The 13,009-nt window shown below is 45.9% G+C and overlaps 1 protein-coding gene across 1 annotated transcript in view; it reads left to right on the top strand.

Annotated features, from left to right (window-relative positions):
* PLCD4 (phospholipase C delta 4) overlaps positions 1-13,009 on the top strand; it is a 33,297-nt gene that overhangs the window by 16,329 nt on the left and 3,959 nt on the right. Inside the window, exons 4-15 of the mRNA XM_053402047.1 lie at positions 893-1,121; positions 2,042-2,171; positions 3,026-3,257; positions 3,610-3,811; positions 5,161-5,305; positions 5,744-5,896; positions 6,457-6,624; positions 7,544-7,700; positions 8,205-8,321; positions 9,685-9,863; positions 10,073-10,208; positions 11,408-11,557. Coding sequence (XP_053258022.1) covers positions 893-1,121; positions 2,042-2,171; positions 3,026-3,257; positions 3,610-3,811; positions 5,161-5,305; positions 5,744-5,896; positions 6,457-6,624; positions 7,544-7,700; positions 8,205-8,321; positions 9,685-9,863; positions 10,073-10,208; positions 11,408-11,557 — 1,998 coding nt within the window. The remainder of the gene's footprint in view (positions 1-892; positions 1,122-2,041; positions 2,172-3,025; positions 3,258-3,609; positions 3,812-5,160; positions 5,306-5,743; positions 5,897-6,456; positions 6,625-7,543; positions 7,701-8,204; positions 8,322-9,684; positions 9,864-10,072; positions 10,209-11,407; positions 11,558-13,009) is intronic.

The following is a 13,009-nucleotide window of genomic DNA, read 5'->3' as shown; positions in this document are numbered from 1 at the left end:
CTGTGAACGCTCACCCTGCTGCTGGAACTTCTCCAGGCTAATGGTCCACTGGGTGAAACTATCTTGCCCACAACCTCCTTTGAGATGTCTTCCGCCATCAGTTTATGCTGGATGTACATTATGTCCCAACATTAATTGATCCAATAAAATGCTTTTTCATCTCTTCCCCTTTGATCTGCGGAGGTCAAAACTCTGTGACAGCACAGTAGCTCAGGACAGGATAGGAAGGGCTTGTAGTTCAGTGACAGAAAAATCTGCCTTTGACACAGAAAATCCTAGGGTCAATCCCCAGCATCTCTAAATTGGACTGGGAAAAGACCCCGTCTGAAATCCTGGTGAGCCAATATAGGCAATACAGGCCTAAATGGATCAATGAGTTGACTCAGTATAAGGCAGATTTCTATGCTCTTACGGGGTTGTTCAACTAAGGTAAAGGTAAAGGACCCCTGGACGGTTAAGCCCATTACCACATCTCATCAGTGCTAGGATTTCCACTTGTGCAACAGGGCACACCCCATTGCTCCCCCAATGTGGGTCCTGCGCCCCACAAAATAAGTTCCAGAGGGTTGGGGAAAACCCCTAGAATGTATTTAGGGAGCATGCACAGGGGGAGAAGAAGTGGAGAGGGTTCCACTGCACAAGCTGAAATTCTTGTGCTGATGGCATCTTCACGTAGTGCTGCTTTGGATATAACCTCTAGTAAAGAGTTGGGTGAATAGGCAGACAGACAGATTAAATAAGCTGAATATGTGAATAGATAAATGCTAGGTAATGCTGCTGCTGCTGTATCGTGCGGGGCCCAACCTAAGAAGCAAGCATCTAATTTTGTATCTTAAGCTCTAACCTTTGCATGAAGGCTGATGTTTCTTGGTGATTATCCCTCTCTCCCAAGTCTCAGTGAGTGATGTGGAGACTGTTCGTGAGGGACACCAATCAGAGGTCCTGCAAAGTCTAGCGGAGGAGTTCCCAGCCGAATGCTGCTTCACGGTCGTCTTCCATGGACGCCGTAACAATCTAGACCTAATTGCCAGCTCAGCGGAGGAAGCTCAGTGCTGGATCCAAGGCCTGCGGCGCCTTGTGGAGATTGTCACTAACATGGACCAGAAGGAGAAGATGGATCAATATCCTTATGTTGAATTATTGACTGTCCATTTCCATGCCTGTAAAAGCTAACCTCAGGAGCTCAACTTTGTATTTGTTCTCCTATGCTGGAGATACGACCCACGATTCATATCAAATATGAGGTTGATATCAACTGTAGCTTGGTAGCAGAGCACAAGCTTTGCACACAGAAATACTGGGTTCAATTTCTGGTGTCTCCAGGTAGCACTAGCAAATACTCCTGCCTTAAATCCTGGACAGCTGCTTTCAGCCCATGTAAATGATCCTGAACTAGAGTGCCAGTGGGTCTGACCTGACATAAGGTAATTTCCTGTCTTCAATTGCTGACACTTAGATCTCTTTCTCTCCTGTCCTTCACAGCTTCAGCTGTCTCCACTATCTCTTTTGTGGTGCTTCCCTATCAATTCATTACTTCTGCAGTCACACCGTGTCCCTCTTCCTGCAATGAACCTACCTTTCTTCACCCATATCTTGCCTGAACTGCCCATTGTTCCAGTCTGCTTTGGTTCTGGCTCTTCCTCTCTTTATAAACACTACTTGAAGTCATGCAAAACTGCAAATAACAGATTCTGAATAGAATGTATGGGGGGGGAAGGTGGTGCAAGTTGTAGTATTTTATTGATTTCTGCTGTGAACTACTATGTGATTTTAAATGGAGAATAATACATAAATGAATTGGCCAATAAATAGGTAACATTTTGAATGAAGGGCTTAGTCTTATGAAAATTAAACAAGATGCAATTGTTAATAGTTGCCAAATTCTAGGGATTAGGCTGATGAGCAGTCCACACACACGTTTCTCAAAGCATCTTGGCTGAGCAACACTAGAGTGTTCTTTTGCGCTATGGCTAGTTTTGAAGACTTAGCTTTGCTCGGCCACTATGAGACTGTTTTCCTTGACCCATGTCTTGGGCTGCACATGGATCTGTGACTGGTTCATGAAAGCTGATAAGGACAAGGATGGACGTATGAATTTCAAGGAGGTGCAGCACTTGCTCAGGATGATGAACGTGGCTATGAATGAAGACCATGCCTTCCGGCTCTTCCAAGTAAATTTGGGTGCTTTGGTGGGGAAGATACGGTACTGGGTTGCATAGGGAAATCCCTGAGCTTGCTCTTCAAAAGACTACAGCACCTCATTTCCACCCATGATACACTCTAGTGCACATATATTCACTTCTGTTTTTCTTTGCTTACACGCTGTGCCCCCAAACCTGGCTATTCTGTTGTCCAGTGTCATTATATCTCTCCATCAAAGCATCATCCACCTGGCTGTGGCTCCTTGCCCATCTCTGTGTGTTGTCTGTTGTCTAGTCAAACTCAGTGATATAGTACAGAAATCACTGCAGGTCACCTGCAGAGACATCTTATGGCATCCTCAAGTATCTCTATCATGTTGATCCCAGTGGGGGCTGACAATAGACACTGGCAAGAGCAGTGGTGGATCATCCCAGATCCAGAAGCTGCCCCCCATCCTACCCACACTCTTCATTTAATCCCTGACCCTTTACTACTCCTGCCTCCATCTAGTCATTTTATGGTAGTTTAAAGCTCCTTGGGCAAGGACCACATGGCTATGATGTACTGTGCATCAGCTAGGGCACATTTAGTGCTGTAGCAGCAGCAGCAGCAGCAGCAGCGGTGTATCTCAAGAATCCTCATGAGTAAACCTCTCATCCTGTATGCTCTGTGTAGCCAATGTGGTATCCTCCAGATGTTGCAGACTACAAACTCCCATCACCATCCTTCAACCACTGGCCAAGCTGACAGGTTGGAGTTGTAGTCCAAGCCATCTAGACGGCCTCACACTGGCTGGCTCTGCCTCACCCCATTGCTTTTATCGCAATGTTCTTCTTTCTGCGCAAAGGGCCCCCTTGGTCAGAGACCCTTCCATTCCTTGCAGATGGCCGACAAATCAGAGACAGGTACACTGGAGGGGGAGGAGTTTGTGCTCTTCTACAAAGCACTGACTCAGCGGGACGAGGTGCTCGAGTTGTTCCAGGAGTACTCCGAGGATGGCAAAAAGCTGACACTGTTGGAGTTTGTGGACTTCTTGCAACAGGAGCAGATGGAGGGGGCTGGCATTGATGAGCTCGCCATGGAGATGATTGACAGATATGAGCCGTCTGAGACAGGTTGGCAGGGTGGGGGTGGAGGAGGGGGGAGAGCTGGCGGGCCCACAACCTGGACAAGTGCCAGCACAGGTTGGCCCTCGAATAGTGCCAAATCCTCTCTCAGAATAGGAGCTCCCAGGCATTGAGGGGGAGAGGGTATCTGTGTGTCTCTCTTGTCCCACTAGATCTCCACAAAGCACTTATCACCACCTGTATCAGTTTCATGACACCTATTGCCATAGAAACTGATGCTTTCCCCCAGCACTCCAAAGGCTCCTCTTTCACGGGCTTTGTCCAGTTCAGTGTCTTTTGTTTTTTTCAGAGGCTAATTCCTCCTCAGTATTGTTCTCCAACTGGCTCTCTCTTCCCACAGCCAAGGCTCGCCACATTCTGAGCATTGATGGGTTCCTCATGTATCTCTGCTCACCCGATGGCTCCATCTTCAACCCTGAGCACAGGACGGTCTTTCAGGATATGTCTCAGCCCCTCTGCCATTACTTTATCTCCTCCTCCCACAACACATACCTGATGGAGGACCAGCTGAGAGGACAAAGCAGCGTGGAGGGATATATCAGGTGATCGCAATCGAAAGGCAGTTGACTCACTTCCATAACAAAGCCACTCACAAGATACCTTTCACAATTATGACCTCTGTAAGATGTGCTCTTTACACAAAGCTTGGTGACCAAACCACTTGATATAGAGCAAACTCAAATACATGTTAAGCAAACTCAAATACATGAAAAGCCTACCAGAAATCTGCATCTCAAGGCCTAGCCCCCAGATCTCCTCAGCTTTTTATAAAACATTGACTGGAATTGCTTCACACACTGGTGAACCTCATGCATAGATCTGTCAATTTCTCCCAATTCCTCTTTTTAAAGTTCAGTTCCACATCATATTTCCACATCAGTTTGCATTTGTTTGTTTTTTAAGTGTCTTCATGAAAATCTATCAGCATTTTAGTGATGATTTCTTCCAATATACATTTTGTATACAATTTTGCCTAATCTAACTTTTTGCAAAGCAACTTTCCTTACTATAATGCATCTTGGTGTGCTATTTTCATGAACATATGCGTTTTTATGCTTACTTTACATTTTTGTACACATTACATGGTTGGAGAACTGCACTGCAAAATTCAGAGATATGTGAATTTCAAAGAAGCACTATGTTTCAGTTTGTGTATTGTTTTGAAAAGTGTGAATTATGGGCTCACAAAAAGGTACCCACATTTTCATGTTATCCACAATGTTAGAGTGAAGATGGATGTAATGTGTACAGAGTGGAGGGGCTGAGCTGGAAATGCTACTTATTATTTCCTCTGAAAAATGGTTCCGCAAGTTTCAAGTAGAATATAGTGCTGACTGGCTTCTGCACCCATTGCTGTAATGTTGCCAAGACCCTTCAATCCCTGGAGCAGTTTTGTAGTTTCAGAAGTCCCCATTTTGAAATAATAAGGTGATTAATAAATGGATAAAATGCATGAAAATTCATGCAGCACTTAAAAAAACAAACACTACCCCAGCTGAACCCTGGTGAGAAGGGAAAACTAGTAGGTGACCCAGCATTTGATATTCTTTGATTTGCTGGTGTGTGCACCTGTCATTTCAGTGATGAAGTTGGAAGGAAGCTGGGATCTCACCCTTTATCTCAGGGACCCACTCAAACCTCTCCTTTTATATTACCTCAGTCTTCACCCGCTCCAGTTTAATATTCAAGCACTGAGCTTGAATGCCCCCAACCATTGCTGGTTTCAGGCAATCACAGGCAAAGTATGACCTGAGAGCCTTTTTGCCTCAAAGGATTTGGCATTGTAAAAAGTGATTCCCCCACCCCCATGTTTCAAGCTAGCAGCAAAAGGTGCTGCTCACAAACCGAGAGGCTAGGAAGGGCTCATGAATTGCCTTCTTTTCCTCTGCAGGGCTCTGAAGCGGGGCTGCCGGTGCCTAGAGGTGGACTGTTGGGACGGACCTAATGGGGAGCCCATTGTCTACCATGGCCATACCTTCACCTCTAAGATCCCCTTCTGGGAAGTTGTGACAACCCTCGATAAATATGCCTTCCGGGTAGGTTGGACTTTTTGCCACAAGGGATGGGGTCAGTAGGGTGGAATTGTGAAGGCTGCTGATTGGTTATCCAGCCAAATTCAAGGTGTTGCTTTTGATTAAATTCCCCCATCCTCCAGACAGAACATCAAAGTTGTGAGAGCCTAATTTTAGTTCCAGTTGTCCCCAAACCCCTCCCTTTTTTAGATTTAAACAGGGCACACCATCTTTCCTTCTTGTTGTTTCAAATGTCTGTGGTTCCATAGTTTTGCCACATCCTAGCAGTGGCTTCATTTCCCTCTATCCTACTTGTCTGGTCTCCAGGAATCCTGAGTTAAAGGTGGCTCGCTATCCCTCAAACCGTTCCATTCCCCTCATTATGTCATCAGACTCCACCTTCAACCTCCCACACTTTAGGGCTATTACTGCCTCTAACTTCTTATGTCTCCATTCTCCCAGGCTTCTAAATACCCCATTATCCTGTCTCTTGAGAACCACTGCAGCATAGAGCAGCAGGACATCATGGCCCAGCAGCTGAAGGGGATTCTGGGAGAGCAGCTCCTCACCACCACCATAGATGGACGTGTCCCAGTGCAGTTGCCTTCACCAGAGGTGGGGACATGGTGTTGTCAATTGTCTTTCCTTAACCTGGGCTTACAGAGCTTGATTGCAATCCTAGGACTCTTATGTTAACACTCAGGTGACCCAAATTCTTTTATGTATTAGTCTGAAGTATTAAAATGATGGCCATAGGAAGGGGAGGAACCAGAAGTGAGGGGTGAAGGTTAAGGCAGATGAAGGGTCTGGAGGGGGTTCCAAAGTAGCTATTGTGGGAATGAAAGCATTTTTTGTCAGAACCACTAAGGGGAACTTCAAGAAGAGAATTAAAGGCCGAAAGGAGCACTGGAGGAGCAGAGCTATTGGAGAGAGAAGTATTGGGACACTTTGTTAAAATCATGGTGAAAGATTGAGTAAAATGGCATCAGGGGACCTTTAACTGAGCAGGATGTTTGCTGTGAGAATATTTAAGAGGCTGTCATACTTGTGGGAAAAGGCAGAGTTTTACAGGACAGCCTGGCTCAGCTGGTGTTGCTAGAGGCCCTTCCCCATCGCCTGAACTCAAAGCACCACCATGTCTGCCCTGATATGACCCACCCTGTGTCGCCATGCAGGAACTGAAGGGCAAGATCATCCTGAAAGGGAAGAAGATCGGACACCTGGAGGATTATTTGAATGGGCATCTGGATGAGCCGCCTGAGCGGGAAGAGGAGGAGGAGGAGGAAGAGGGACCAGAGGCAGAGGAAGAAGTCCTGCGCAATGAAGACAAGAAGAAAGAGAAGGTACATGGAAACCCTGGTTAGTTGGCTCTTTAGAGGTAGTGGCAGCTATGTTTTGAGGATCCATCCTGGAGTTGCCTGCACAAAGTTCACATAGCAGTTAAGGTACGTCCAGTCTTTATGAGCATTCATTATAATGTGTTTGTGGGGAGGTTATGCAACAATTTGCCAGCCAAGTGTTGATACATCTTCCCATTAATCGTTTGCTCATCCCTCAATTTCAATGCATTTCCCCATCATTTCCCCAACTGCTAAAAGTCCGGGGTTTGTTTGCTTTAAAAAATTGTTGCCACTAGTGTGGTAGAGCAATATGCACTTGAACCTCACCTGCCAGATACCGACAGGTGGGAGGTACCTGCCCTCAAAAGCAGGAGTGACTGATGACAATACACACATACAGGTTAGTTTTTGATAGAATGTGAGCTACATTGATTCTACTGGGAAACCCGGAAACCCTGATGTGGAGAGAAAGCAAACTTTCTTACACTGCACTACAGCCTTTGAATCATTTGGAGTTGGTGGCTTTTTCTCAGGAGCAAAAGGGGGCTCTTCTCCTATTGCAGGAATATGTGAAGCTGCCTTTGTATGTGAGTCAAACCACTGGTCCGTTGGGTTCTCTGACTAGCAGCTCTCTCCAAGCTCCCAGGCAGGGTTTTAAATTAGTCTTTTTAAAAATTGGAAATGCCAGGGATGCAAAGCCCATAGGCTCCCTGCTGAGGTATGACTCCTCCTAACAAAAGACAGGTAAAGTTCCCGGGGCCAAAACTCTGCCTGCCCCTCACCAGTTAAAGGCAAAAGGAGCCTTCCCCCCACAAAGCCTGATATTTTGATTCTATTTTTAGCAGGTGTGGGACTCAATCTTACTCCCGTGTCTGCAGTACACATGGTCATCAATTACAAGTTGGTCTCACGTTCTTTGCAGAAGGCCAAACAGTCCCTCTCCCAGGAGCTTTCTGACTGCATTGTCTACTGCAAGAGTGTGCCCTTTCACAGCTTCCAGCACTCCCGCAGCCACTACAAGTCTTATGAGATGTCCTCCTTTGCTGAATCCAAGGCCCGCAAGCTCATCCGAGAGGCTGGTGAGAAACCGGGGATGGAGGCAGCCAGCAGGCAAGACATTAGGAACGTGCATTGACGGGCCCCTGACTCCTCTGACTCCTCCCCAACATCCACTAAGATGTTAATGATTTGCCCCATATTGCCAAGCAGTCAGAAAGTCAGAGGCAGCCCTCCCTGATTCAGTTTCCTTTGGGTCAGAGAACATACCAGCACAGCATAGTGGAAGCAAACAACCTCTTGTAAGCAGGCAGCAAAGCCGCTCTAATTCTGCATCAAATTCCCAGAAAGCAGTTTGTGAAGACCTACACACGCATCGGGGTGGGGTGCGCACCCTAATTCCAACTAACCAGCTAGAAATTCCACATTCTCTGTCTACATTTTAGGTAAACTGGATGCAAACTGTTTCTCTGACACACACACACCCCACTTAGTTGCAGATGGTCACATTCTCCAAACACTAATAACTGGAGAGCGAGTTCCCCAAATACCAGATTTCTAAACTTTTGGTGTGCCTCCTCCTGCAGGAAATGACTTCATCCGCCATAATGCCTGGCAGCTGACACGCATCTTCCCCAGCGGTCTGCGGACGGACTCCTCCAATTACAACCCCCAGGCGATGTGGAATGTGGGGTGCCAGCTGGGTATGCCAGCCCCAGAAGGATTGAAGGGGTGGGTGGGTGAGGAAGTCACCCTTGTGTGTTTTTTCAGAGCTGCAGCTCCCAGAGTGGTCTAACAATCAGACCGTCTTCCCCGGGAACTCTGGGGATTGTGAGGGGAATAAAGTCTCCTAGCATCTCTTGGGACCTTGAACAGACTGCAGGATTGTGTGTGTGTGGAGGAAGCCAGGACTAAAGTGGTTTGATACTGCTTTAAGTGCAGATGGGGCTTTAGATGGCTTTTAAAAGGGAGATTAGACAAACTGCTGGGGTATAAGACTATTGATGGCTATGAGTCATAATGTCTGACTGCTACCTGAGAATCAGCAGCAGCTTTCCTCTGACTAGCAGTCACTGGGGAACAAGAGGGAGACGCAGACACAGACACAGAGAGACAGAGAGCACACACTTGCACATCTGATTGACCATTGTGGAAAACAGGAGGCTGACTAAACAGGCTTTTGGTTTGAGCCAGCAGGGCTCTATTTATTCACTTATTCCCACAAATGCTGCCTCCCCTTCATTTGCCTAGTCTCAGAATCCTTCTTTCTGGGAGGGGGACAAGTTGTCATATGCCAGGGAGTATTTTTGGCAAGATGGCAATCTAGGGAAGGGTTAACTACTCCTACTACACTGATCCTTTCCTGGAAATTCCCTCCTGCATTTGTGTCTCAGCGAACTTTGCTGAAGTAGCAAGCTGTTCCAACCTTGGATATTGTAAGTAAGTAAGTAAACCTGATCCCACCATCTGAAGGCACATAAGGTTACAACATTGCAGGTCTGGGGGTGACTGTCTGGGAGCCATATGTATGCCACACTGGGTTCTATGATGGCAGAAAGGCAAGATGTAAAATAAATATGCAGTGTGCTTCAGAGTGTTCAAAGTGGTGCTTTATATAAATAATTGTTGCTATTTGTTCTGCTATTGCCAAGCTTTAGCGATCAAAACTGGGCTTTACAGCATGGCTGTTCTTATATGGGGGAAGGGTTTTTCCCCCAACTCTTCTGAATGTTGGTTTCCTCAGCTTTCTTCAAGCTTGCAAATGCAGATTTGAAAGGCAGGAACTGAGGGAAGATAGAGATCCAGAAATGGGATAAGCAGCAGCCAGTGAAAGTGGGTGTAGGGAGGGAAACACTAAGACAATGATATGTCATATGTTTCCCCCCCATTATTAGGGAGATGTGGGTTGATGGCCCTTTCTCCACAATATGCAGTTTGGGCTTTAATTTGTATTTCTAAGATGCCTTGCATGGAAGAAGCTAACAAGAGCTAGAAGACTGCTCTCTCGTTTGCCTCCAATTGCTGCTGGTCTGAAAGATTCCTGTCTCCTCCTCCTCCTCCTCCCAGTGGCCTTGAATTTTCAAACGGCTGGTACAGAGATGGACTTGTGCGATGGGCTCTTCAGTAAAAATGGCCGCTGTGGCTACGTGTTAAAGCCGAGCTTCATGAAAGACCCAGAGACAGCCTTCAGTCCTGAGAACCCCCAAAGCAGGGAGAATGGTAGCCCACTTAACATAGCCATTAAGGTACTGTGTGAGTTTGTTGCCCATACCTTAACCTAACAGGGTTGTTCCAAGTCCTTTGTGTCTTTGGGCTTATATGCCATAGTGACCAACTTCCTTTGTCACTGTTTTGAGTGAGCTGCGTGAGTTGCAGGGTGCAGCTGCTGACACAATGCTGTTTGCACATGTGGACTTGACTGCCCTTCTATGCTCACCATAATCTTCTCTTCCAGATCATTAGTGGGCAGCAGCTCCCCAAGATGCCCAACAGCAAAGAAGGCTCCATCATCGATCCACTAGTGCGAGTGGAGATTCATGGGATCCCTGCTGATAGTGCCAAGCAGGAGACCAAATATATTGATGATAACGGTGAGGCAATTCTCTTGGTTATTGTAAAGAACTGCTGAGATGGGGTTTTACATGGACCTCATGCATGTGTCAACACGAATGCCCCTCATTCTTAATTACTTAAGGATGAATGAATGAATATCCTGGTGTTATCTATGCCAAGGGAACTCAGATTCTACATTTAAAAAAACCAAACTCTTCCATAGGAATGAATGTCCTTAAAATGCTAGGCATGTCAGGCATGATTTTAAATTGTTATATTTTTGTTTTTGTTTTTAGTAAGACCTGGGGTGGTGAAGTACAAGGAAGCAGCAGAGGTGGAAACAGATAACAGGGGAAGGATTTATTAGGGGGACTTGGAACCCCAAGGAAGCAAATAACTCATGTGTAGGGCATATGAGCCACCTTTGGAAGCCTTGGGTTTCCATGTCTGTGGCCTACCACACTGGGCACAATCCAGCAAATGTTAGTTGTATGACTAAGCCTCTTTGAAAACAGTGGATTGGTATGTGCTGATGTTCTTATGCTGTTCTTATGTATTGTATTTATTATTTTAGCCAGTTTGAAATGTCTTACCTAAAGAGCAGTCCATAAATACATTAAAATAAAACAAATAAAATGAGTTGCAGCCGATTTGTCCCATTGACATAAGTGAAGCTTCACCTCATGACTAACATGTGTCCATTCTCCATTACATTTTCATATTTTCCTCTGCACCCTGGCAGGCTAGAAATTTTCATAGTCATTTTGAAAAGGAAGTTGAACTTTGCAGAAAGGTAAATTCTCCACCAAGGTCCCACAATAGTATATGCATATCGTCTTCTTTGGCGACCACTTGTAGCCGAATAAGATTGTCTTCCATAAACACAGTTTTAACAATGAGTCCATTAAGTGACTCTGGAGACCAATCCTGGATCCACACGTCCTTCCACAGTGGGGACATTGGTTTCCCACTTAAAGGCATCTTCTCTCTTTTTTCCTGGGGCATTGAAAACGCTAAAAGCCCAGTTGGACCATTGGTAGAAAAGTGATACAAAGAAGCCAGATGTTTTTGAGGTTAGATGATAAACTGACCAGAGCAGCTGAGGAATCTCAGAAGCAGCAATGCAGAGGGAAGTTGTGTGAGATTTTATGGAGGTGAAGATGGAGAGAGGCTGGGGGACACATACAGATTATGTGCTGTGACAACACCCTCTTTTCACTTTAATATCCCTGGATAGGTTTTAACCCACAATGGAATGAGGCCTTTCAGTTCCAGGTTTGGGTACCAGAGCTGGCACTTCTGCGCTTTGTGGTGGAGGATTATGACAAGGCATCTCGGAATGACTTTGTGGGACAGTACACTCTACCTCTTACTAGTGTCAAAGCAGGTGAGCATCTCCCTCTTAGCCCTGTGGGGTGTGACTATCTTGTGCCAGTTTGCTGCCAAGATCAAGAGACGAATGCATCCCTGGCAGGTCAGTCAAGGTTAGCCAGAGACAGTTATTTGTGTATATAAGGAAGGCAGACTAAGTTACCCCCTTCAACAGAGACTGTAGCAACTCAGTAAATCAGCACATGGATATTATGACCACAGCACAACACAAAAGCACATAGGATGAGATCCAGACTCCGGGCTTATCCACACCTCCGTTTGCCCTGCCACTTTCCCCTGGAGAAACCTGTGGTTTACTGCTAAATGGAACCAAACAGCAATCAGGTTTTCGTTGAATTGCCATTTGTCCCAATTCAGCAGTAAAGAGCAGGTTTTCCAGGGGAAAGCAGTGGGGCAAAGGAATAGCTGCTTGGACCCATTTTCCAGGCACAAGACAAGTGGAAGTGTGGAGGAGCCCTTAATGACTACCAGGGCCCTTCTAACCATGTCTTCTCAGAAGTAAATCCCACTGAGTTCAGTGAGGCTTACCCAGGTAAGTGGAATTAGGAGTGCATTGTAAGTCTGGATTCAATCAATCAGTTTGATTGAGATGCAGTTAAAGCTGCTGCCCTTTTAAACCTATACAGCTGCTCCCTGAATTCTTTTTTTTAAACTTTTAATCCTAAAGCAGGCGTGACGTTTATCACAACCCACAAATTAACTCTCCCCCATGAGAAGTACAACTCACTTTGCAGGATAGCGGGGAGGGGGACAACTATGTATGATTCCATCCTCAGAATCAATGGATTTGCTTTCTTAGTATTTGGATTACTTATTACCATACTTGTAGCTGCTCCTAGATCACACTGCAGAGTTTTGCATTCCCATTCTGTGTACATACATTTATTTTTATTTTTTGTAGGGGGAGGGAGGGAGCTCATGTTGCCTCCATCTAGTGGAGAAGAGAAATACTGTGCCCTGTATTGGTGCTAGAATACACACTTCTACAGGCTGTAGCTGGGATCAACCAAATAAATGCATCTGCTGCATCAAATCTATTCAAAGGAATGAGAGAAACCCAGAATTTGTAACCATTCAGAGGAAATTCGAGAGACAGCCAGGAAAAGCTGACTCTAGAGACAAATGTGCTCTCTGCCCATGGGTGTAGCCAGGATCAACTAAGTACTTTCAATGCTTTTCAAATTTTTTTGTGGATTGGGGGGCAGTGGCTGCCCCCCCCCATCCCCCCTTGGCTACGCCCATATCCCTGCCTGTATCATTATCTAGAGCTCAGCAGGAGAGCACAGGCTATGCATGCAGATGAGCGCTGGTTTGTGTGTTTTTTTAGGATCCCACCAGGGCTCTGCTGGTTATAGTAGGCAGAGTTGGGCTGGATGGACCAGTAGTTTAACTCAGGGATAGCAAGCATGGGACTCTACAGGTGTTGTTGAAGTACAGCTCCCACAAT

The sequence above is a fragment of the Podarcis raffonei genome, chromosome 1, assembly GCF_027172205.1.
Source record: "Podarcis raffonei isolate rPodRaf1 chromosome 1, rPodRaf1.pri, whole genome shotgun sequence".
Lineage (NCBI taxonomy): Eukaryota > Metazoa > Chordata > Lepidosauria > Squamata > Lacertidae > Podarcis > Podarcis raffonei.
Note: the sequence above shows the minus strand (reverse complement) of the source record. Positions and strands in the feature narration are given on the sequence as shown.